This window comes from Eptesicus fuscus, chromosome 3, assembly GCF_027574615.1.
Source record: "Eptesicus fuscus isolate TK198812 chromosome 3, DD_ASM_mEF_20220401, whole genome shotgun sequence".
In the NCBI taxonomy this organism is placed as follows: Eukaryota; Metazoa; Chordata; class Mammalia; order Chiroptera; family Vespertilionidae; genus Eptesicus; species Eptesicus fuscus.
In genome coordinates, this window is record NC_072475.1 from 42,222,905 (window position 1) to 42,248,276 (window position 25,372).

The following is a 25,372-nucleotide window of genomic DNA, read 5'->3' on the forward strand; positions in this document are numbered from 1 at the left end:
GCCCCGCCCCCTGGTCGAACTCCTGGTCAAGGGGGCAATTTGCATATTAGCCTTTTATTATATAGGATAGGATAGGATGACTTCCTTGGGATAGATTCTCAGAATTGAAACTACTCTGTCAAAACATATAAACATTAAAAAGCTCTATCTAATGCCCCCTACACCCCCAAAATAGCCTGACACAGTGTTGTCTATCTACTTTCTTGCAGCTCAGGCCCTTGGTTTAGATTGAGAACTACAGGATTTCAGCTGTTAAACCACACTGCCCACCCTCTTCCTGTCTCCACGCTCTGAAAGACCTCTCACGAGAGCCTCATGACTTTATCTACTCAGTGGTCACCGAGGGTACAACTATCCTGCCTTGGCCGAGTCTGCAGCCACATCTCTGCTGTCAATATTGTTCCCTAATGGGAACCTAGAGGAATGCCCACCTTCCTAAGGCAGGACTCCTCCGTTCCATCTACCAGAAATGAGTTGGGAACCCAAGCTCATGTAGCAGGACAGATGTTAAGGAGGGCTTCTCCTCCTAAAAGTGTCTGGCTGTATTTAGGATTGGGGGGGTCTGGTGAGTGGCCCCTTACCCAGGAAGTGGGGCGGGGGGAGGGGGGGGAAGACTCTCCCTCAGTGCCAAGGCAGCAGTTTAAGATCCAAACTAAGAAAGGAATGGGGCTCAAATAATAGGTTAAGTTGTTCCATCTTAATAAAAGATGCCTCGGTTTGGAGCACCTGGACTGGGAGACTATAGTCCTTTGAATCGCTGACAGAATGTGCTGGTAAAAAAGGCAACAAAGTCCTCACCACCACAGCAGGGCCAGAGTCTAGGAGCCTTGGAAGAAGCAAACTGGGATTAGAGTCTAGACTTTGTAAGTCAGGCTATTTATGATGATTTTATTTTTCCTGTTTATTTCTCTCTGTCACTACTTATGGTTTACTCAAGTCTTGATGAAATTTTCGGTCTGTTTTACTCGTGTGAAAGGGAAATCACAGAAGGCACACCAGTCAGAGCTCTTGGGAGAGCAGGACACCCCAGGGAGTCCGAGGGGGAGAGCAGAGTGAGAGCCGTGGGTAGCCGCCCTCCCTGGCTGAGCATGCTCTTGCCAGTGCAAAACACCTTCTTGGTTTGACATGAAGTAATTCCTTCAAACCGGGAGCAGGAAATGACTTTTGCTTTTCTTCCTGGCAGGTTCTTTAAAGTAAATTGGCCAGAAAAGATGCCAGGTGTTTTTTTGTGTATGTTGTTTGTTTTTTAATGGCAAGAAAAAAAAGCTAGGAGAATTTTGATGAAAAGGAACATGGAGCCCAGAAAGCTTATGAGAACTGCCTCAGAGAGACCCCTATACAAGGGCAAACAGGGTGAAGGGAGACAAGACACAAATTACTGAAGTCTTGACCCTAGAAACCCAGGTCAATGCACTTCTAAGCATGAGTGAGGTAAAATGCCCAAAAGGAAGGCCTATTCTCTAGTTCTTTGCAACTGATGTCAGAACAAGAAACGCATTTCTGTCTTCAAAGGGACAGAGGCTCCTTGTTCAGAGCTGGGTTAGCCTCTGATATCCATGGGGCCACCCGGGCCATACATCACAGAGACCGCGAACACGTGACGTCACAGAAGGAAGACATCCACTGCAGGCTCTTCGAACAGTCAACCCTGGCAGCCACCTCAGTGCCCACGACTCGAGCTTATGCAATAGAAACGGCGGAGACCCATGAAACAGGATTTCATGTCATGCTGCATAGAAATCGCGCCGGGAGCAGGAACTGACATGGAAAATATTTGCTGGCTTTGAAAGCAGGCCATGAAACAGTGAGTGTAAAATGACCTCATTTTTGTAAACATATCTGTTGATAGAAAACACCTGGAAGATAGCCACTAAGATGTTAACAGGAATTATCCCCGCGCCGTGGAGTTCTGGGTGCGTTTCCCCTTTGTAATTTGCCATATGTTCCACGTGTTCCACAGTGAGAATGTGTACTTTTATGACTGGAAAAAACACAAAGTGTTAGAAAGGCAGGGTTGAAAATAATACTAGAGAAGTGGTTTCAGTGAGACCTGAGACACTAATCACGCATGTACTGGGGACCTGGTCTGAAGGGATGCGAGTGATAGTCAATAAGCAATACACATGGGCAACAAACTTAACTCCGACAGGGTCCTTACCTGACCCCGTCCGCCCCACAATGCCAATCTTCTCCTTGGGTTTGATGGTGAAGGACACTTTCTTTAGGACCAGAGGCAGATTTTCTTGGTACCTCATCTCCACGTTCTCAAAGGTCACCTCTCCTTCCTGGGGCCAATCAGGCGGGGGAGCCTTGTTCTTAATTCTGGCAGGTGCTTCCAAAGAGAGAGTCTGGGGAGACAGAAGTGGCCAGGTCAGATTGGCCCAGATTCCGGGGGTTCTGTCATAGAGAAGTTAAACCAGGACAACCAGAGCCGCCACACAGGAGCAGTGGTAGCCCTGGCCCCTTGCTGTGAAAGATCCCTTGGCGTAAATGCTTAGATAGGGACAGAGTACCATGGCTGCTAATTCTGCAGTGGCTACTATTATGCAGCAGCCTCCTTTCAAACTGCCTCCTGTCTTAAGGAATTCTTCCACAAAACTGCCTTGGAGGCCAAGGGTGCGGCCATGAGCACTTCTATTCCTCTTCAACCCTGCAGTTTTTATTGGAATTCTTTGAAAATATTACACTCAAAATAGGACTCTGCCATTTGGAAACCACTGGCTTAAATCCAAAGAAAGGTAACAACATTTATTGAACATGTAATCAGCTCTGGCTGGTGCCGCTCAGTGGTTGGAGTGTCAGCCCATGCACCAAAGGGACTCAGGTTCCATTCCTGGTCAAGGGCATGTACCTGGATTACAAGTTTGATCACCGACCCTGGTCAGGGCGTGTGCAGGATGTAAGTGTGTCTCTTACATCGATGTCTCTCTCTCTCTCATTCTCTCTCCTTCCCTATCTTCCTATATATATAAAAGGCTAAGTGACCGACCGTACGTCGGCCTGACCGTCCAGTACATATGATGCGCACTGTCAATTTAAAAATAAACGTTGACTTGTGCATGCACGATACATAGACAGCTCTCACTGACGCCAATCGCACATGTGTGTTTTGAGCTGTCATTGTCGATCGTGAATTTGATTGTTTTTGTTGACATTCTGAAGCTGAAAGAAAGTGGTGTCATCAACAGAATATGTCTGAAGACCAACTATTGGCACAACGTACCTCTGACACTTCACCTCTGACACTTCTATTATAGAGAAAGGGCGAATAGCAATATTAAAATATTTCTTCTAATTAATTTCCTTTCAATGTGCACAAATTTGTGCACTGGGCCACTAGTCTCTAAAATAAATGGAAAAAATATCCTTGGGTGAGGATTAACAAAAAAAAAATATATTGAACATGTAATCAGATTCTGGCACTCTGACATATCTCAGTCAATCCAGGAGAAATAGACTCTAATCCTAACCCTGCCACTAACAGCTGTGTGACTGGACACATCACTTCTTCACTCTAGGTCTTAGTTTCTCATTTGCAAATTGTGGGGACTGGATCAGATAATCTTGGAAATCCATTCCAGCTTTAAAATTCTGTGTTTAATATAACGGCTTATAATTTTTGTTATCAATAGTCAAACCTTGCAATGTTTTCAAACTTTCTGGCGACTAGTCATGGGGCTTACAGCGTTCTAGGGAAGTAAGGGCCAAAGACTACTGCTCTGGGGGGTGGAGACTGAATACAAACGCTCCAAGCTGGAAGGGTCCGTGTTGGGATAGACATGGGTCGGTGTTGGGACAGGTTGAGGACTGGCAGTGGGGAGCCAGTCCTCAGGATTGTGACTGGTCTGTGCAGGATTTACACTGTACTACTGCCAGTCAACCTGGGGCTGACTACCCACCCCCACCTCTCCAGCCAGAGACTCTCACCAGCAGCGAGTAAAGCAAACACTATATATTCACATATACAACCATGTATCATCCCCAGACCAGAGCACTGGGCGAAGAGGCTAGTGGATAAACCTAAGGAACAGCTATTAGCAGATATATCAGATTGCTATGTGCCATTCTTTCCCAGAATAATCATTCGTAAGTTTGAGAAATATCCTATGACTAATGAGGTCCATTGTCAAAACAAGCCAGTGAAGCACGTCTCTGCGAGAAAATGCAGTTTATGTAACACACTAGTTCACAACTGAATGGCAAGTTTTCAACACTATGCTTGTGTTTTCTTTATTCAACACTATGCTTGTAAGTCATTATTGGGAAGTTGGAATGTATTCTTCCCATGTAAACAATGATATAAATGCTGACAAAGCCCTCGCCGGTTTGGCTCAGTGGATAGAGCACCAGCCTGTGGACTGAAGGATCCCGGGTTCAATTCCAGTCAAGGGCACATGCCCGGGTTACAGGCTTGATCCCCAGTAGGGGGCGTGCAGGAGGCAGCTGATTAGTGAGTCTCTCTCATTGTTAATATTTCTCTCTTTCCTTTCCTCTCTCTGAAATCAATAAAAATATATTTTTTTAAAAAAGAAAAAAAAATAGCTTTATACAGTGCAAAAAAAAAAAAAAATGCTACATTAGCCAGCGTAACTGAACTAACAAAGTTTGAAACATTTTGGAAATGAGCTGATGAACGTTAAGTTCTCAATCAGACGATTCACAAATAGATTTAGAAACTCTTATGCTAATTCCGTCTCCACTCCACGCCTGCCGGAGAGACCGCCAATCCTCTCCCGAGGGACGAGAAGGCAGGAAGACATGCTGCCTCCTTGCACATCCACCCGAGGCAGGAAAAGGGTAAAGGGTAAAACGCCTCCATGGAGGGTGAGGTCGAAGTCTGACCTTGATGTAGTAGTTGATCCTCTCCACTGAGGTGAAGCGAGCTTCTGTCTCGGTGGCCAGTCTGACGGTGAACTGGAACAGCCCCGTTAACTGACGGTGAGAAGCAGAAATGCAGGAGAGAGTTCATTATCGATGCCAACGCTAGAAAGCCTCCTTCATCTAGGGGACCACAGCTCAATCATAAGAACTGGGCACATACAGCAGCTGGTTTTATGAACGGAGTCATTCTCTAAACATTTAAGACAATGCGCATTACACCCCCACCCCCAGTCATCTGTAATTCTCTGTGAGTGCAGGTGGCAACGTGGTACTGCTGGCACTAACTTTCCTGCATCCAATGGCTTTCCACCCATCTTTGCGTGTCCAGTAACACGTATCTGAAGCTGCATACTTATACCTGCACCTGCTATGGCAGACACAGCGAGTCAACCTGTGAGCAGCCAGTGGGCAGGCTTCCAGGAACGTCAACAAAGGGAAAGAAGGCTGAGCAGAAAGTGCGGGCAGAGCCCCTGTGCACGTCAGACGAAGGATTCTACTACTGCCCATCCAAAGATCAAGGAAGTCTGCAGAGCATGGACAGCCTTGGGGGATATGTACAGATACATGTACATACCTCTTCTCAGGTTTCTTTGGCTACTTTTTAGTTTATCTTTACAATATGGAAAAACGTCCAACATGTACAAGAGGAGAGAGGACATTATAATAAACTCCCATGTACCAAACATCCGTCTTAAAACACTGTCAACTCACAGATAATATTGTTTCCTTTACATCACCTCATCCTTCTATATTATTTGGAAGCAAATCCAAGCTATCCTATTATTTCATCCATAAATATTCCAGCTTGTATCTCTCTAAAGTATAAAATCTTTAAAAGCACAATACCATTATTCAATACCATGATGACATCTAAAAAGTTAATAATAATTCCTTAACATCTTCAAATACCTAGTCAGAGCTCAAGTTCCCAGTTTTTTTTGAGCTAAAAACCATAAACCATTCCTAGAGACCAGAAAGCTTTCCACATGTAACAGTGTTGGGGAAAAGCAGGAGCCTGGGGGAAAAAATGCACATAAGAAGCAAACTGAGTATTTCTTTGAAGACTATGAAGAGGCCAGAGATGACAGGATGGTGAATTCAGAAACCTACAATTAAAAAACTATTTTCAAAAGCACCTTTATGAAGAAAATAGCACCTATTTCTTAAACACTTGCAACAGCCTTAAATCCCTTTATTCCTACACTAGAGGCCTGGTGCACGAAATTCATGCACGGGGGAGGGGAGTGTCCCTCAGCCCAGCCTGCACCCTGTCCAATCTGGGAACCCTCAGGGGATGTCCGACTGCCGGTTTAAGCCCGAACATCCCTCTCACAATCCAGGACTGCTGGCTCCTAACCGCTCGCCTGCCTGCCTGCCTTATTGCCCCTAACCGCCTCTCCCTGCCTGCCTGCCTGATTGCCCCCTAACCACTCCCCTGCTGGCCTGATCACCGCCTAACCGCCCCCATGCTTGACCTGATTGCCCCCTAACTGCTTGCTCCCCCGTTCCGGCCTGATCGCTCCCTAACTGCTTGCTCCCCTGCGCCGGCCTGATCTCGCCCCTAACTGCTTGCTCGCCCTCACCGGCCTGATCTCACCTCTAACTGCTTGCTCCCCCGCCAGCCTGATCACCCTTAACTGCTTTCTCCCCTGATAGCCTGATAGCCCCTAACTGCTTGCTCCCCTGCTGGCCTGATCACTCCTAACTGCCTCTACCTCGGCCCCCGCCACCATCAAGGAAGTCGGACGTCCGGAAGATGTCCAGAAGATGTCCGGTTGACCTGGTCTATTTAGCATATTCCCTTTTATTACTATAGACTAGAAGCCCAGTGCACGAAATTCGTGCATGGGTAGGGTCCCTAGGCCTGGCCGGCGATCAGGGCCAATGGGGCCTTCCGGCTGCTGGCTGGGGCCTTCCTTCGTTCCGCGCCGCCCCCTGGTGGTCAGCACACATCATAGCAAGCGATCGTCCCAAGGGGACACTTTGCATATTAGCCTTTTATATCTATATCTGTATCTATATATCTATATCTATATATATCTATGTATATCTATATAGATATAGATATATAGATACCACCCCTCCTGCCCTCCCAGCCTCCCGCCCCAGATGGTTACTTTAAAGCAGTCTGCGTGGCACTCTGGGCGTCAGAGGTGAAACAGTGACTTAGGGTAGAGGCCCCTACCATGCCTCTCCTAGGCCAACATAGGAAGGACTCAAAAGGAGCGAAGGTGATGCCCCATCCCAGAGACTGACCTGGATGGCGTAAGAGATGGCGAGACCAGCGTAGGCCGGGGAAATATGCCCATGCATGAGAACGACCATCAGCCCAGTGGTGGTGATCAGGGTGATGCTGATCAGGTCGAGCCGCACAGCCAGCCACCGCATTGCACACACGAATAGGTAGAAAGGACTTTGGTTGTGGTCCAGCAGCTCCTGGTACCTGTGAGGAAGGCAGACAGCTAATAGGCAAATAAGGTACCAGGTGACCCTGGTCATGGATGATGTCAAAGCTCTGGTGAATTATGGACGGGGGCTAATACTTCAGTATTTTCTGTTTGTAATGAAGAGAATGATATGGAAACTTAGAGTACGGAGTACTCCATGCTCCACAAATAGGAGGACATGGGGTTTTCTAGTTTTACACTTTCAAAGAAACATATTGAAGATGTTAGGGGAAAATATCTACTTTAACAGCATAGGGAAAGTAGGGGGAAGGAGACCAAATAAAGAGGCTGTGCTAAACGTCAGAAAAAATGTCATAGGTTAGGGGTCATTTTCTCACAAAAATAAAGGTTAAAAGGCAAACTGCAGAAATGGCCCAAAGCCAGGACAAGGAAACTCTCAGAATGAATACAGTAAAGTGGAAATTGTTGCTGACACACCATCACTGGGCAGAATGGTACTGTTTCCCACAGCCATGGAACAAAGAGCCAGGAGCTGAACCACAGCAAACAAATATACAGACAACCTTTCCCAATGGAGGAGGGGAGACACCACTGTCACGAGGGGTCCCAGAGAGCAGACGAGACCCCATCTGGAGTCCATAACCAGGATTCCAGAGCAGAAAGTCTTTCTAGCAAATGTGCTTTGCTTTAAAAAAAAAACAAAACACCCACATTTCTTCCTTACAATAAGACATGTGCTCTTTAGAGAAAATTAGAAAACGCAATAAAGGGAAAAATGCAAAAGTCCATAACCTTACCAGTTAAAACCAGAGTTAATATCTGGCTACATTTCCTTCCAGCATTTTTTCAATGTACTTACATGTACATGTATATATACACACACATGCATAAACACACTTGTACATAGTATATTTTCTTCTTTTTCACTGAAAGTTAAGGTTATTTTTCTACATTGTTTAGCCTAATTTTTTTACTCTATATTAAAAAAAAATTAATCGTGCCGAAGCCGGTTTGGCTCAGTGGATAGAGCGTCGGTCTGCGGACTGAAAGGTCCCAGGTTCGATTCCGGTCAAGGGCATGTACATTGGTTGCAGGCACATCCCCGGTAGGGAGTGTGCAGGAGGGAGCTGGTCGATGTTTCTCTCTCATCGATGTTTCTAGCTCTCTATCCCTCTCCCTTCCTCTCTGTAAAAAATCAATAAAATATATTTTTTAAAAAATTAATTGCTTAATTTTTGGAATAGACAATATATGCATAGGACAGACTATTTAAAGGGTACACAAGTTTTACCATGAAAAGTCAATTTTTCTCCCGTCCATTCTCCAGCTACCCTATTCCCCTCCTCTTCAGTGGCTATTAGTTTCTTGTGTATCCTTTCAGAGATATTCTAAATGTTATATATACAAACACACTTAAAAAGGAGACTAGCATAGACACATCGGTACCTTGCTCTTTCACTAATATATCTTAGAAATCATTCTAGATCAGTACCTTTAGAGCTGCCTCATTTTTTTTGTTTGTTTTTGGTTTTGTTTTATTAATTTTAGAGAAAGAGAAAGGAAGGGAAGGAGAGAGAGACATCATTTTGTTGTTCCACTTATTTATGGATTCATTGGTTGCTTCTTGTATATGCCCTGACCAGGGACTGAACCCACAACCTTGGCATTTTGGGATGATGCTCTAACCAACTGAGCTATGCGGCAGGGCTAGTCTCATGTTTTGAAGGGCCACACAATATTCCACTCTACGAGGATACTGTAGCTCCTTTAACCAGTCCTCTGTTGAATGACTTTGTTAGTTCAGTGGTTCCCAGCCTTTTTTTGGCCATGCCCCACCTAAGCATCTCTAAAATCCTGATGCCCTCCCATTTAATTCTTATTATTCAAAGAGTGAACTCCTATTCACGTGGAGGAAGCATAAAAGGCCATTAACTTGGTCTAAACAAGTTTCTAAAGAACATGGCATCCATGAAAGAGAAAAATAAAAGAACGAAAGGACAGTTGAAGTACTGAGAAAGAAATCACTAAGAAATTGTTAAAAAAATAATATGAACTGATATGAAAAAATAGCAAATAAAGTTTCAAAACATAAAACAGAGGACTGAAATGCATAAATATGTCACAATATATATTTATATACTGAATATGAGGCCCCTAGAATCATAAGAAATGAAAAAAATTCACTGTTAATAACTCATTCTCGAATTGCCCCCCTTAAGAATCGAATTGCCCCTCTGTGGGGCATATGCTCCATGTTGGAAATCACTGAGTTAGTTCTAATCTCTTGTTAATATAAATCTCCACAATGATTAGGTACATAAAAATCTCATATAAACAATATTCAACCAAATAAAATGTCAGTCTAGCACCAATGACTGTCTTTTACAGTTCCAAAAAAAAACAAAAAAACAACAAACCAGCAAAACTCCACCAAATATGGTCATTCAGGACCAAAAGCCAACCAACTCCAAATCTGTGTTTTTGTCTTCTCGTTTGCTCAGAAGGGAGTTCCACCAAGTGAGTGAACTTTAATCAGAGACAATTAAATCACTGGTGATGAGCATTATAATCCCCTATTCTTGGACTCTTGATTAAATTCAGGGATGCTGGCTATGCTTGAGCCTTTTGGCCCCCCTCAGCGCTTACCTGTGCAGAAACTCCTGCCCCTTGTTGTAGGCATGGATGGTGGCAAGGCCCTGTATGCTGCATGTGATGTGGGAGAGGAAAGGTGACTGCGTGATATTGTCCAGACGCTTCAGCTCGCGAACCAGGATCCTGGAGAGAGAACGAGTTCTGTGTCAGAGGGTGGACAGCAACTCCAGCTCTGTCCTCTGCCCTGGAAGACACGAACCCTTCCGCTTTACCTGGACACAATGTGCAGAACTGCAAAGAGAATGACAAGGGGCGCCACTGCCACCAGTAACCATGGGAAAACCCCTGCGATCATCCCAACACCGAACAACACCAGGATGACATTTTGGAGGAACATCTCAGCCTGGAAGGGCATGCGCACATCGACTGGGGAAACGGTAAAGAAACAAGTGTCAGGCTCTGTGGATCCGCAAACAGGAAACACGGAACCCAAAATTAAAAAAACAAAAAGACATTCCCCAAAGTCTTTAAAAATATATTTTTTTATTGATTTCAGAGAGAGAAACTTTAACAATGAGAGACTCATTGATTGGCTGCCTCCTTCGCACCCCACACTGGGGGATCAAGCCCGCAACCCAGGCATGTGCCCTGACCAGGAATCGAACCATGACCTCCTGGTTCATAGGTCGAAGCTCAACCAGTGAGCCACGCAAGCCAGGCATTCCTCAAAATCTTACCTAAGATTTGTGTGTTGCCTTTTAAACAGTCTGATAAAAAATAAATACAAATCCCAGAGACCTGATTGCTCTAATTTTTCTTGTCCCAAGAAAATGTAAGTATTGTTTCCCCTCTGTGCCCTCATTTTTTAAAAATATATTTTTATTAATTTCTGAGAAGAAGGGAGAAGGAAAGAGGGATAGAAACATCAATGATAAGAGAGAATCATTGATCGGCTGCCTCCTGCACGCCCCATACTGAGGATCGACCTGCAACCTGGGCATGTGCCCTGACTGGGAATCCAACAGTGACCTCCTGATTCATAGGTCAATGCTCAACCACTGAGTCACGCCAGCCAGGCATATGCCCTCTTTTAGTTCACTATGTTGCCCACCTCCTTTAAACACTTCCTCCTTTTACAAAGTAATATATGCTTGTTATAAAATATTTTGAAAATATACAAAAAAAAGATTACACATAATATTCATTCTCACCAAAAACAATGAATTTGCTGTTAACATTTAAAAAATAGATCCAGAGACATAGAGGCATGGAACAGACTAGCGAATCTCAGAGGGAAGGTGCGGTTGGGTAGGGAGAGATGAACTGGGGAACTTATATGCATAGCCCATAGACGCAGACAGTAGTGTGGTGAAGGCTTGGGATGGGTGGGTAGGGGGTGAGGGGGTCAATGGGGGGAAAAAGGGAACATCTGTAATACTTTCAACAATAAAGACAAATTAAAGAAGAAAAAAAAGAAAAAGAAAATTTTCATCATGAAAAGTCAAACATGCCCAAAAGTCAAGAGAATAGAAACTTGAGAAGTTATCAACATTTTCTTCATCTCCTTTTTGACTATCTCCTCCCCCTACCTTTTTTTGGAGGGGAGAGGGATTGGAGTATTTTCATACAACTCTCAGATATATTGATACCGCTGATTTTTTAATTTCAGTCTTTTCTCCGTTTGTGTGTGTGTGTGTGTGTGTAACAGAAATGGGATCATGTTATGCATCAGTTCTGTGTGTCAGTGATGGTCTTGAGCCCCTGCTACCTGTGGCCATGGCTTTACAATGCTTATCAGCACCTGTAATAAACTCCTCTATGGGAGCAACACAGAGCAGCAAAAACATTAGCTCTGGGTCAAAAAGACCTGGGCTCAATTCCCACTTTGCTATCTAATAGCTGTGCAATCTTGGGCAAGTTATTTAACCTTTCCAGGCATCAGCTTTCTCACGTATTCAGTGGGTGAAACAATACCCACCTTGTAGGGCTGCTGTGAGGCTCAGGACAGGGCGTGTAGAACATTCAGCACCCAGGACGCCCTCAATAAATGTCAGGTGGCATTACTAATAGTCTGGGCTCTGGGAAGCATTTAAGTTCTGGTGCTGGCACAGCCCAGGCAGCACCCAGAAAACCTGCCAGAGGTTGTAGGTGTCCAGAAAGCAACGAACTGCCCTCCAAATAAATGTTTTGGAATCTCAAATGACCCTCCAAAGTCCAAAGCCCTTATACTAACTCAAGCCTCTGAATTTGTTTCAGGTTAAATAAGATCGAATGAAAACTTAGATGAAACGTGAAAAATAAGATGGGGCTTTTGCTTAAATATAAGTTGCAACCTGAAGAAAATGCCAAAACTACAATGTTCCTGGGACCAGCACCAGCAGCCACTGTCCTCTCAGAGAGTACGGCCGCACAGACCTGCACTATCGGGGGAGTGTCAACTAGAAGGCGGGAGGGCACAGAGAACAGTGGTAAGAAATACCTTCATCCATGTCTCTAGAAAACCTGTTGAGAATTCTCCCCGTGGGGGTGGTGTCAAAAAACTTCATAGGGCTTCGGAGGATCCTTCGGAAGAGCTCGTTATGGAGCCGGGAGGAGGCTCGCAGCGTGCCCTACGGAGCAGAGTGCACAGTGAGCAGGGCCCAGGAACCCAGGCACTCAGGCAGGCTCAGTCCCTACTCCACAGGCCGTCCACTCCCAAAACTGGAGAGGGGCACATGGCCACGGAGGGAGGAGGTGGCTAATGGGAAAAAGCTGAAGCTAATGGGATACAGGTCATTCCAGTGAAGGCCACTGTGTCTCAAAGGAGCTCCCTCCTCAGGATGAACCTGGGAGAGGCCGTGCGAAGCCAGACCGGTCAGCTGGGTGAGCAGGAGCAGAGGCCACCACCGCATACCTTGACAAAGGCCACTCCTTGAACGGCTTTCAGGATCAGCATGACGACCATGGAGAGGACATAAATGCTGGCGTAGTACTGCCTGTGAGGATTGTCCTTCATGCTGCTGCTCACGAAGGTGCTGTTCCCGTGACTCACCGTGCTGTTCTGTTTGGAGGCAGGGCTCTGTGAGGCAAGACTCCCAGGGACGGCCAGGAACCCTGCTTAGGGCCACTCTCAGCTCAGGGGAGGGCGCAGGATAAGGACTCTGGGACCTGGTGTGGCAAACACGAGGAGGGCGCTGTCCCTCCTTCACTCTTTTCTAATGGACGAGGGCAGACAGCCCACAGGTGTGCTATGATAAGCTCTACATGCATCTTGAGTTGGTCAGGGAGCAACTATATTGTGAGGTTACATTAGGGACCCCTCTTTTTCATCCTGGGTGACCCTTGTTCATTGTGTCTTTTATTTTTTTTATTTTTTATTTTTATCTTTAAAATATATTTTACTGATTTTTTACAGAGAGGAAGAGAGAGGGATAGAGTTAGAAACATCGATGAGAGTGAAACATCGATCAGCTGCCTCTTGCACAGCCCCTGCTGGGGATGTGCCCGCAACCAAGGTACATGCCCTTGACCGGAATCGAACCTGGGACCCTTGAGTCCGCAGGCCGACGCTCTACCCACTGAGCCAAACTGGTTTCGGCTCATTGTGTCTTTTAATCGAAAACTAGTTTCCTTAAGAATGGCCAGGGAATATGGAGAGATGGCCATATTCTTAGGCATATAATTTCCCATTAATGAGGAACCTTACCCCACTTCCTTCGTTGATCCAGTAACTCAACCACCAGTTGCTGAAGGCGGCACTGCCCACGCTCAATATGAAGAGGGATATAATGAACAAGAAAGCCAACGGGCCCCCGGCAGCCTTAATATAGACACCATACACTGACCACGGCACAGAACCCTGCCCCTTCTCCTCTGCTTGCATCAGCGGCCCTAGGGGAGAAAAAAGAAACATGAACTCAGAAGGAAAAAGCTACTTTTCCAAAACGAAGGCACCTATATAGAAGAGCAAAATCAAAGAGCCTATAGCTTCACAGGGCTCTAGTTCAGAATTATTTCCTCTTTATCAGAAGCATTCATTCACCCATTTAACATTTACTAAGCACTTCCTATAAACAGGCCCAGGATGAGACCCTGGAATAGTCAAGACAAATAAGACCAGGTTCCTGCCCTTGAGGGTCCTTCCACAGTCTGGTAGGACAGACAGGTAAATAAACACATAATTCTAGTAAAATGTGTTAGATGCAATGCTAGAGCTACATGCAGGGCAGCATGGGACGCCCAGGGGGTATAGCTGACCTACTTGGGGGAGCTGTGCAGTGGTTAGCAGGGAGGTTTCAGGGAAGACTTTATGTGCAGTCTATACAGCACCTTGAAGGTAAGCCAGAGTCGGCCAGTTGGGGGAACAATGGGCAGAAGAGATAACGTGAGCACCACCACAGAGGTGGGGAAACAGCAGGGCAGTAAGTATAGACAACCAAGCCAGCACAGCCTGAACAGTGTGTGTGCCGGTGGAGTGACAAGAGACCAGGTGGATTAGGCAGGCTGTGCTCTGTCAGAGGTACTTGAACGTTACCCTTCAGAGAGGAACTTCTCGAGAATGGGCTACAGGTATGTGGAGATTTGACTCTCAGCCCTACTGGGCTAGATGGGCCTGGGATGGCCAGTCCAGTCACCTCTGGCAGCGAGCAGCCTCTTCCATGCACCCCAGTGTCACACGCAAATAATGGCATTTTCTGTGTGTGCCATATCAGGGAAAAAGATTGGAAAACACTGCTTTGAAACTGGGAGGAGGCCACTGAAGACTCCATGCAGGAAGGTGAGTTGGTGAGTCTCCTGTTTTCAACCCTATCGCCCAGCTGTCTGCATGGAGGACGGACAGCAGGAACATAGGTATGAGAGGATAAAGGCCAGAACCAGGTTGTGGCAATAGGGATGGAGTCTCGGGAGTAAATTCAGTAGGACGTGGTGACTGCGTAGGGGAAGAGAAAAGATTCAAAGGTAGCACCCAGGGGTTCCCTGGCACGGTCAGATGATTGATGCCCTACAGGGCACCTCTTCCTCTTCATCACACACTTTTAATTATGTGGAACAAGCCACACAGGCCAGGAGCACTTTAACAGTTGCCAGTCTCCAGGTTAGTGGCTCTGCAGAGAACAAATGTTCCCTGAGAACATTCTGGCTTTTTGTACTGCTTCTGGCAGGAACGGATAGATGTCTCAGCCGGCTGTACTGTGTTTGTTTAGTGTGTGTGAGTAAGCTATCTTAAATCACACCTGAATTCAGAATTGTTACCTGGTTTAGTAAAAGAAAGAAGAGGCAGGGAGTGGTAAATCAGGATGGTCAACTCCTAACACCAAACACCTGCTGCAGTTTTAAGACCCAGGAAGTGAAAACAGAGGCAAACCCAGGATTCAAAACCTCAGATTCAAAACCTCAGGTGAGGACATGATACAACAGAAAGAGAGCTTTAAAACAGGACTGCATTCTTTTTTTGGGGGGGATGCGGGAAGGTGAGGGACTGACTTGCAGCTTAAAATTCACCAAGGTGAAAACACCTTAAGTATTGTAAACTAGTGGCCCGGTGCACGAAATTCATGCACATTAAAAGGGGATTAATTAGAGGAAATCCTATCTAATAATAGACAAATATGCAAACTGACCATACCTCCAACACACCCACAAGCCACGCCCACCATCCCATCAGAGCGAGCATGCAAATTAATCCAAACCAAGATGGCTGCAGCCACAGAGAGCAAGGTTTCCTAGGTAACAGAGAGAGCCAAGCTTTCCGCCTGCCCTTGCCAGGCCTAAGCCTCCACTCAAGCTACAAAATTCCAATTATAGAAGGTAAACAAATTCAAACAGAAATGGCGGCAGAATGGAGCTTGAGAGAGTAGGCCAGGGTTGCTGCTGGCAAAAGCAAAGCTTTTCGCACACCCTGGCTGGGCCCACCCACTTAAGGCAACAAAGTTTCAATTATAACCCCAACACAAATGGCTGCTGGCCTCGGAGGGAGCCCCAGGCTTGGCTCCGCTCCAGGCTACAAAGTTTCAATTGTAGAAGGAAAATAAATTCCAGATACCAGGGCCTCCGCTTGGGTTGCCAGGGGGCGTGGCCGGCCTGCAAACCACCACAGGCCCCTCGCTCAGGCTGCCCCACACCCCAAGGGAACCCCCACCTGATCTGGGACGCCCTTCAGGGCAAACCAGCTGGCCCCCACCCCTGTACCAGGCCTCTATCCTATCTAATAAAAGAGTACTATGCAGATTGATCATCACTGCAACACACAATATAGCTGCCCCGATGTGGTCAAAGATCCTGCCCCCATGTGGACATAAGATGGCCACCACAAGATGGCCAGCAGGAGAGGGCAGTTGGGAGGCACCTGGCCTGCAAGGGAGGGCAGTTGAGAGGGACCAGGCCTGCAAGGGAGGGCAGTTGAGAGGGACCAGGCTTGCAAGGGAGGGCAGCTGGAGGTGATCAACCCTGCAGGAGAGAGCAGTTAGGGGTGACCAGGCCGGCAGAGGAGGGAAGTTGGGGGCAAACAGGCTGGCAGCAGAGTGGTTAGGGGGTGATCAGGCTGGCAGGCAGAAGCGGTTAGGGGCAATCAGGAAGGCAGGCAGGCAAGCAGTTGGGAGCCAGCAGTCCTGGATTGTGAGAGGGATGTCCACCAGGATCGGGCCTAAACAGGCAGTCGGACATCCCTCAAGGGGTCCCATATTGGAGAGGGTACAGGCTGGGCTGAGGGACAACACCCCTCCTTGCACGAATTTCGTACACCGGGCCTCTAGTAATTTAATATTGCTATTTGCCTTTCTCTATAATAGAAGTGTCAGAGATGAAAGAAAATTAGTAAAATGTATATGCAAACCTTCCTCCTGTCAGAGTCTGGGGCACACCACGGGACCCAGAGTCAAGTCCCCGCCCACCCACATGCGCCTCAAAATCCCGTAAGACCCAGATCCAGCCGCCCATCTCCCCTCCCACCCCCCATTGGGCTAGTTCCAGACCCGGCCAGTCCAACCCTCGTCAAGCCCTACTGGGCAGGAGGCATAGCCTCAGGTCCTCTGGCCTGGCACCAAGACGGGGGGCGTGGCCTGAGGTTCCCCAGCCCATACCAGGGTGGGGGGCATGGCCTGAGGTCCCCTGTCAAGCCCCGCTGGGCAGGGGGCACAACCTGAGTTCCCCCGACCCAGCACTGGGATGCACCTTGAGGTCCCCTGTCAAGCCCCGCTGGGCGGGGGGCACGGCCTGGGGTCCCCCACCAAGCCCCGCCAGGTGGGGGGTGCGGTCTGAGGTTCCCCGACCTGGTGCTGGGGTGGGGGGTGCAGCCCGAGGTCCCCTGTCAAGCCCCATGGAGACGGGAGAGGGCGTAGCCTCAGGTCCCTGCTGATTGCTCGTTAAGGCTCCTTATGGGAACTTGGCCTCAGCTGTGGGTGCAGCCATCTTTGTGACAAAGTCATGGTCAATTAGCATATTCCCTCTTTATTAGATAGGATTGTTTTTTCTAACTCCCAAGATTTGTTTCAGTTGACAAGATAAAGTGTTGAAAGAACAGGACTTTGGATAGGGAAAGTTGCTGGGAGAAACCCAGGTGTGACCTTGCCACAGTTCTGGGGCAATCTCCAAGGAGCGTCCCATTCTAACAGGAAGAACACAGGCGTCCCTGCAGCTGGACCGCCTCTGCCGTGGTGGGAACTGATTTTTAAAAGGCACAGGTGAGTCACAGGAAGGGTGGGTACACCTTTCCCCTTTTTTCATACTCAGGGTGACTCAGCTATAATTCTTATTGCCTTGGTCTGTTTAAGCAAACAAAAGGTGCCTCATAGTCTCCTGATATTATATAAGAATGCTGTTATTCCAGGCATATAAGGCCAGGTACTCTACCACACACAGTGTTATCAAACATCCACAGTCTTATCAAACATCATGAGTCACCATATGGCATGACTTCTGATATACTTTAATGACAAATCTAAAATCTCAAAAAAGGTCGTTACCTTCCTCTGGCTTCACTGCTTTCTCCTTTACTGATCCTGTTTTGGGACCCTTGTCTCGTGACTTCTGTGAACCACTGGTTTCCTTTTTTAAATTAATCTAAAATTAAAAAAAAAAAAGTGTCTCCATTTATGATATGGCCATTCAGACAAATGTCCACGCGACATATGAGAGAATCATGTCAAGCTGCTGGTATTACTGAAAAGCAATCCTTCCAACTTCTTAAAAGGCTCATCTATATTCATTTCTTGTACTTCCTCAGCTCCTTCAAGAACTCCACCTCCTGGCCCCAGCCTAACTGCAAGCTCCTCTCCTATTCCTGGGGCTCCCACTCTCATGCCAAACTGGATTTCCTGCCATTCCTCTCATCACTGTGACCTCCCACTTTGTCCACATTGGTCCCTCACTTGGAATGCCCTCCCCTTGTCCCAACACAGTCACAGTTGTCTTCATTCAAACAGATTTCAAATCTTACACCCTCCCTGAGGTAACTCAGATTTGTCTAGAATCGAGTTCAGCCCTGCCCCCCAGGCACTTTGTTAGTAGCACTCCATGACAGCACAGTTGCTTTAAATGGAACCTGGTGAAGAGCATGGTGCACTGGTCTTCCCTGAGACCCCAAGTCCCTCAGGAGAGAGATGACATCTCACTCGTGGTTAGAACCCCACAGGGCCTAACACCCAGAACTTCCCATAACGGGGCACAAAGGAGCTTGGTAAACGTGCATCAAATTGAACCCAGGAGATTAGAAACCCTCTAATGCTCTCCTTTCCAAGTTCTTCTTATCTCTTCATAGGACCCTAAATTCTTTATTTACTGCAGTACATGAGTAAATGCACTGTCTAAAGCAGTGGTCGCCAACCTTCTGGACCTCACGTACCACCAGTGGTCTGCGGACCACCGGATGGCGACCGCTGCTCCAAAGCTTTCCTTAAACCAGAGGTCGCCAACCTTTCGGACTTCACGGACCACCGGTTGGTGACCGCTGGTCTAGAGAGAATACGTCCATTTGCTGACCTCTTACTAGCGTAAGAACATTACATATTATTTCATTTAACTGATGCAACAATTCTAAGAGGCAGATGCCATCCCCATTTGTAAGATGAAGAAAGTGAAACTCAGGAGAGTTAAGTGACAAACTGAAAGTGTGCTCCTCCACTACAACTCACGAGCTGTCCAAGTTCATTGTTCCTTGGACATTTCGTACTTTAGATTCTCTTCTTCTCATTTTCCTCTGAGTCTACAGTGAGGAGGAAATGATCTGAAGAATAAGTACTCTGAGAGTCGCAGGGAGAGATCATAAATCCAAATCTGCATTAGGGTGTCTCGATGGAAGTTACTGATGACACTTGGAATAATGCTTGAGTTATTCCAAAAGGCCGAAATGACCTGGTAGCTAAGAAGTAGCCTATAGCCCAGCCTGAGTACACTCCTAGGACCCAAGGTGCCTACAGAATAAGGACTTTGCATGAGAGCAGGTTGGCAAGAAGGAAGAACACGCGATTTGGCGAGCTCTAAGTAAGTACTCCCTTGGATTTGCCTAACTCGGAGCCGAGAGTAAAGCCATGGAAAGCTGCCATCTCTCTGTTGCCACAGGGGGCAGGCAGCATGCCAGAAAGAGCACTTCAGAGTCAAAGTGCCCTTGTTTATATATTTTTTAAAAGGCCCCAAATGGAGTCACTTTTGCTAAGCCACACCGAGACTCAGTACCTAACCTAACTGCAGTTTCAGCCTCTTCCAGGAGTGCAATGTTAAATCCCTCAGTGTGGAATTTCCTGATCAACACTAGGGAAGTAACCTGCCTCTTGAGGCCCCCTGTCTTCCCCTAAGAAAAGATGACTTCAACTGAAATAATCCACTTTTTAAATCTCTTCTTCCCACCCTCTTTCTGCCCTTCTAGTTGCTAGAAAGGATGCTGTCAGATTCACAAATCACTTGATAAAGCCAATTAGATCTTCAAATTTACACAGTTGAATTTTGTTGTTTAACATTAGTAAGCTGCTTAACTTTTCTGAGCTTCCATTTCCTCAGCTGTAAAAGTAAGGGATTAATCATATTTTGCTACAGAACTCTGTTTAAATGACTAAAATAGGATGACATCTATGAAGTGCCTAATCTAGTAATCCTATCTAATAAAGAGGTAATATGCAAAGTGACCATCACTCCAACACACAAGATGGCTGCCCCCATGTGGACACAAGATGGCCGCCACAAGATGGCCGGCAGGGGAGGGCAGCTTTGGGTGATCAGGCCAGCAAGGGAGGGCAGTTGGGAGGGACCAGGCCTGCAGGGGAGGGCAGTGGGGTGACCAGGCCTGCAGGGAGGACAGTTACAGGGACCGGGCTAGCAGAGGAGGGCAGTTGGTGGGGGGGGTGGGGACAGGCCTGCAGGGGAGGGAAGTTAGGGGTGACTAGGCCTGCAGGGAGGACAGTTACAGGGACCGGGCTGGCAGAGGAGGGCAGTTGGGGGGGGGGGAAGGAACCAGGCCTGCAGGGAAGGGCAGTTGGGGGGGAACCAGGCCTGTAGGGAGGGCAGTTGGAGGTGACCAGGCCAGCAGGGGAGGGTAGTAGGCAGGTAGGCAGGTGAGCAGTTGGGAGCCAGCAGTCCTGGATTGTGAGAGGGCAGTCGGACATCCCTCGAGGGGTCCCAGATTGGAGAGGGTGCCAGCTGGGCTGAGGGACACACACCCTCCATGCACGAATTTTGTGCACCGGGCCTCTAGTTGGGACATAATAGTTGTTAGTTAATGAGTGAAAAATCAGCAGCCAGGATACCACGGATCATTTTCAAATGTATACAAGGATTAATTTCTCTTTCCTGGTTCTTTATTCACTTGTTTATTGAAAAAGGAGCTTCCTAAGAAAGCAACCTCACAGGGTGATCTAAACATTAATTTCTAACTGGACAGGTCACGGTGGGTAGTGATCCCCAGGCCTATAACTTCTTTAGTGGAAGGTTTATCTTTGCCTTAAGCAAGCCTTATTCTTGTGCATCTAGGTTAATAAACCTTTGAAATGCCAGAGTAATCCCTTTTCCCAGACCCCTTAAGCTTAACCACCCTTAAGAGAGCACATTCTCTTGTTAACTATCATGTAATCTAATCTCTGCCCTGCTTTTTCCCACCTCCATGTAATCTTCCTTATGTTCCCTCCTTAATTCCAAATGTATATAAAAGAATCTGCAAACTGACATTCTCCAGAGCATTTAAGATCTTGCTTCCCAGCAATGTCATCAGTTTGGCTCAAATAAATTCATATAAATTCTCTACAGTTTTGGACGTATTTTACTTTGACAACACTCAGAGCCCATATTGTTCTCCCTGTCATGGCCTCATTAATAAGTTCTCATTGACAGAAGTCCTTGGCTCACCAGCCCCACAATCCTGCTCTCCTAGAATAGAATTCGTATGTGAACCAAAGCACAGCAGTCTGGTCATCAGAAAATAGGGCTCTGCCAATAAAACACAGGCACCGAACTCAGCTGAGACCGGTTAGCCTTCAGGAAGGTCATGCCTCCCTTGCTAGAAAGGAGAGATGCATAAATGTCATATAACTCTTACCTCAACTGGGGGCGTCTCTCCCAGCAAGTTATTAAAAATGGTAGCATAATCACCCTTTAGATTCATCAGTTCCTCATGGGTGCCCCGTTCTGTAATACAGCCTTCTTTCATGAAGATCACTTGGTCACAATCAGCCAGGTACTAGAGACAAAGGCAGGGATGACACGGTTACTGATATTTGTGCAAATATTCCAATCCCTCATACCTTAGTCTAGCACTTCCCACCTGGGAGCGATTGAGCCCCCCAGGGGACATCTGGCAATATCTGGAGACACTGTTGGTTGTTTAAATTGGAGAGAGGGGTATTACTGGCCATCTAGTGGACAGAGGCCAGGGAGGCCTAGGACAGCCCCCACATCAAAGAGCTATGTGGCCCAATATGTCAGTAGTGCCAAGACTGAGAACCTCTGCTCTACTTTATCGAGATGTAGTACCAAGTACAGTTCCTCCAGTTTTTGACGTAAATCTGGTGGAGCCACAAGAGCCTTGCATTAAGCTTCACCCTGTTACTACACTGAGAAATACACACAATTACTGACTTTCTGTGGCAGGATGGGAGTTAATCCCCAAACCTGACAACGTATGCAAAACAGATGGCAATATTCTTCAGCTGCTCTCCAAAGTGGCAACTTGTCATGGAGTGACAGAAGGAGAAGACCTTGTTTTCCCTGAACAGTTCCTGCTTAAATTAAAATAAGGCTTTCCACACCATCTCATACTCAGACTCTATTTTCTACCTACCCCTTCCATCACTTACTGATTTATATGCAGAAGCTAAATGCTCCAAGCATCTCTGATGCAGATAGCCAATCTGGTACAGTGATACAAAAAGCTTTATTGCTATAGTGGGCCAGGCGGCTATTTGCTGAGGAAATGAACACTGATGGTTCCAGAAACTTCTAGACCACAAAGGTACCTAGAAGGACCAAGCCCCCCCTTCCTGTCTGATTTCTCAAGACACAGTGGGTGGCCTGGGGAAGGAAGAAAGCACCATACCTGTAGCTGGTGGGTAACAAACAGAACCGTCTTGGGCTTGAGGTGCTTCTGGATAGCACTGTTGAAGATGTGGTTGGCCACATGGGCATCTAAGGCACTGAGGGGGTCATCCAGGATGTAGATGTCCCGGTCACTATATAAGGCTCGGGCAAGGCTGATCCTTTGGCGCTGCCCACCACTCAGGTTGGCTCCTCGCTCGCCAATCTATAGGAGCCCAGAAAGCATAGTGGAGCCGCCAACTCAAGTCCAGAACTGGGTTTAGTGACTACCCCAGTCACCATTCTCCTCCACCCAAAGCGGCATCTTCTACTGAATTCCCAGCCTGGATGAGAGGCCACTATGATCCTCCAGGGCCCACAGTGGGGAGTTGGCCTAGATACCTCCTTCACTCCCACAATCATCTGGTTACTAATCAATCCTCATCTGGCCTCACCACCCCCTGGACACCCTACCAGTCCATTCTCTATGGGCAGAATGAGCTTTCCAAAACATTAAGCTAACCATGAACAACCTTCCTTAAACTCTTCAAAACCCCTGAAGGATAGAATTTAAACCACCAAACTTGGCATACAAAGTAGGTTCCCAGCATCTGTCAGCATCCATTGCCAATCCCCCAGCACACCCTGGGATAGAAGCCCTTAAATTGTGGATATATTATGAACACTCATGACTAATGTCACACCTTCTCCTGTACTATTCCTGCTCAGTTCTGGCATCCTCTCCTCTGCAAATCCCCGCCCCCCACCTCACCCCCCCATCTCTTCCTTACTAACACTCAAAAGAAAGGGATTCTTTTTCATCGGCTTGTTTTGAGCCTCATGTGTGGGTGTCCCATCCTCTCCACTTAAGCTTTCTGAGGGTGCAAGTTATTGTCTTATTCCTTTACGTTCCCAACACCCAGAAGTGTCTGCACATGCAGCTGGCACACAAGCACCTGATAAACATTACTAAAAGGACAAGTGAATACATCCATTGTAAAATGGTAACGGGCCCTGTAATTTTAAAAAACCTTGTCCTTAAAAAAACATTCCCTAAATGCAAAGGTTTTCAAACTTGAGCAGGTATCAGAATTACCTGAGGACTTGTAAAAACAGGTGTTTGGGCCCCACCCCTAGAGTTTCTGATTCAGGAGGTCTGGAGTGGGGCCTAATAATTTGCATTTCTAACAAGTTCCCAGTGTCACCGAATGCTGCTGATCTGGGCACCTTGATTTGAGAGCCGGTGAACTAATTAAACCATTCACCAAACCTGGTTTGAGGGATTTACCTGAAGTCAGCTGAAACCTAAGTGCCAGCCCCAAAGACCTCCAGGGCAGCTCATGGGCGATGTCTCAGGACTCAAAAAGCCAGTTTCAAAGACACAGCTCTGGAAACTACTCCAGGGCAGAGAACCAAAGAAAGGGATTTGTGCTGCGGCCTCTTCCTTTCTAACAGGAGAGGGCTATCTGCAGACTACATCTGAACAAGGAGGTTGTTAGAATGAGGTTCAAGAAAGAAGCTCAATGTGCACATGCTTGACTCGTGGTTTTAAAAATGAGTAGTGCAGAAAACACGAACTCTGAACCAAAAATGGGATTTTGTTTAAAATCCACCTGACATATGACATATTTATATGCTTAAAACAGGTAGTGTTGATATGCCAGCCACAAGGCATAAATGCTTTCCTAACATGAAGTACCAGTGAAAGTGAATCTCACTGTGTAGGTTTTTCTCCCACGCATTTAAGATGCACTCCTAGGAGGTGACTCCAGCAGAGCCCTGCCACTCATCTCCCAGGATCCTCTCTGCTACATACACGCCCCCATCGGGAGCAGAAGGCTTGTACCTCAGTCAGATCACTGTTGGGGAGAATGGCCAGGTCAGGCTGCAGGCAGCAGCTGTTCAGCACAGAGTTGTATCTGAAGAACAGAAAGAGACCCAGCATCAGGGACACGGTTGGAGTTGAGCCTGTGGCTTGGGTGCCTTGTGTCTCACACAGCCTAGACAGAAAGCATGACAGAAACCAAGCATTTCTTGCCTTTCTTCATCAAATTCCTTCCCAAAAAGGATGTTGTCTCTCAGCGTGGCATTGAGGATCCAGGCCTGCTGGGCCACATAAGCCAAGGTTCCACCAACTGCAATGCTGCCCTCTACAAGTGTCATCTAGGGAGACAGACACAATCCAATGGCATCACAATGCAAAACCATCCCCCTAAAGCCAGCAGAACTCCCCACATTCCACAATGAAGTTGAAAGTTTTGGCAGTTTCCTTGGTTGCTTTTTGGACCCAAAACTAGACCCCACCTTTGTTCCACAGAGAGCTTCAACAGCAAAGAAAAATCAAAGGTCTCCCTGCTTATGAGCGATGGGAGCCCAGCCGACCCATGACTTGAACGAACCAACACTTCATTCAGCAACCTATGGGCTACTTTACAACCTTTCCTTCTAAATGCAAACGGTTTTAATTAAGGGAGGCACAAGTGGAAGGCCCTTTCAGAATCCCCTGGGGAGGATGCTGTAAGGATTTACAGCCTCAATTTTAGGGCAGGCCAACTCATCTACAGAATTATTCCAGGCTATTAGCTAGATCAGCTGCTTCTGTAAAATGAGGATCAAAGGGGGGAAAAAATCCAGTTCGACATCAACTAGTATTACCGAGTATCCATACAACGATGGTGAACCCTCCCCTCCAACATGAAGAAACTGCATGATGACCTGTTCACTTGGAATTGTTTTCAGTCATGGTAATTGATATGAATTGATTTATCCATTTTACCGTCTTTCAGGGCTCCTTTTGGGACTGATCATTGACAATTTGTCTTGGGTGAGGGATGCTATAACTTGGAACAAAGTTTCATTGACCAGTCTGTGTAGTCCTTGCACATGAAGCTTGTCCTCTCAAACACTGTAATATACAGTGTCCACATACAGGTGATCACTAAGCTCCCTTCAGACACAATGCTGTGAAGGGGTGGGAATGTAGTGGGGAATGGGGGGTGGGGGGGTGGGGAGGGAGATGC

The 25,372-nt window shown here is 46.9% G+C and overlaps 1 protein-coding gene and 1 long non-coding RNA gene across 3 annotated transcripts in view; one reads left to right on the forward strand and one right to left on the reverse strand.

Moving 5' to 3' along the window:
• The window catches only part of LOC129148560 (ATP-binding cassette sub-family C member 5-like), a 157,716-nt gene that overhangs the window by 17,115 nt on the left and 115,229 nt on the right, over positions 1-25,372 (reverse strand). The window contains exons 13-25 of one of the 2 annotated variants that reach the window (XM_054713784.1): positions 24,391-24,515; positions 24,199-24,271; positions 22,375-22,578; positions 21,379-21,519; positions 17,822-17,918; positions 13,567-13,751; positions 12,775-12,921; positions 12,361-12,490; positions 10,154-10,307; positions 9,936-10,064; positions 7,138-7,324; positions 4,843-4,932; positions 2,159-2,348 (exon numbers count right to left, since the gene is read on the reverse strand). In XM_054713784.1, coding sequence (XP_054569759.1) covers positions 2,159-2,348; positions 4,843-4,932; positions 7,138-7,324; positions 9,936-10,064; positions 10,154-10,307; positions 12,361-12,490; positions 12,775-12,921; positions 13,567-13,751; positions 17,822-17,918; positions 21,379-21,519; positions 22,375-22,578; positions 24,199-24,271; positions 24,391-24,515 — 1,852 coding nt within the window. Of the gene's footprint in view, positions 1-2,158; positions 2,349-4,842; positions 4,933-7,137; positions 7,325-9,935; positions 10,065-10,153; positions 10,308-12,360; positions 12,491-12,774; positions 12,922-13,566; positions 13,752-17,821; positions 17,919-21,378; positions 21,520-22,374; positions 22,579-24,198; positions 24,272-24,390; positions 24,516-25,372 lie in introns of those variants that run through there. The other variant, XM_054713787.1, reaches the window with a different exon arrangement.
• LOC129148563 (uncharacterized) lies at positions 12,871-18,159 on the forward strand. Its single transcript, XR_008555540.1, has 4 exons — positions 12,871-12,892; positions 14,573-14,637; positions 17,471-17,539; positions 18,082-18,159. It is a non-coding gene; the product is annotated as an uncharacterized LOC129148563 (long non-coding RNA).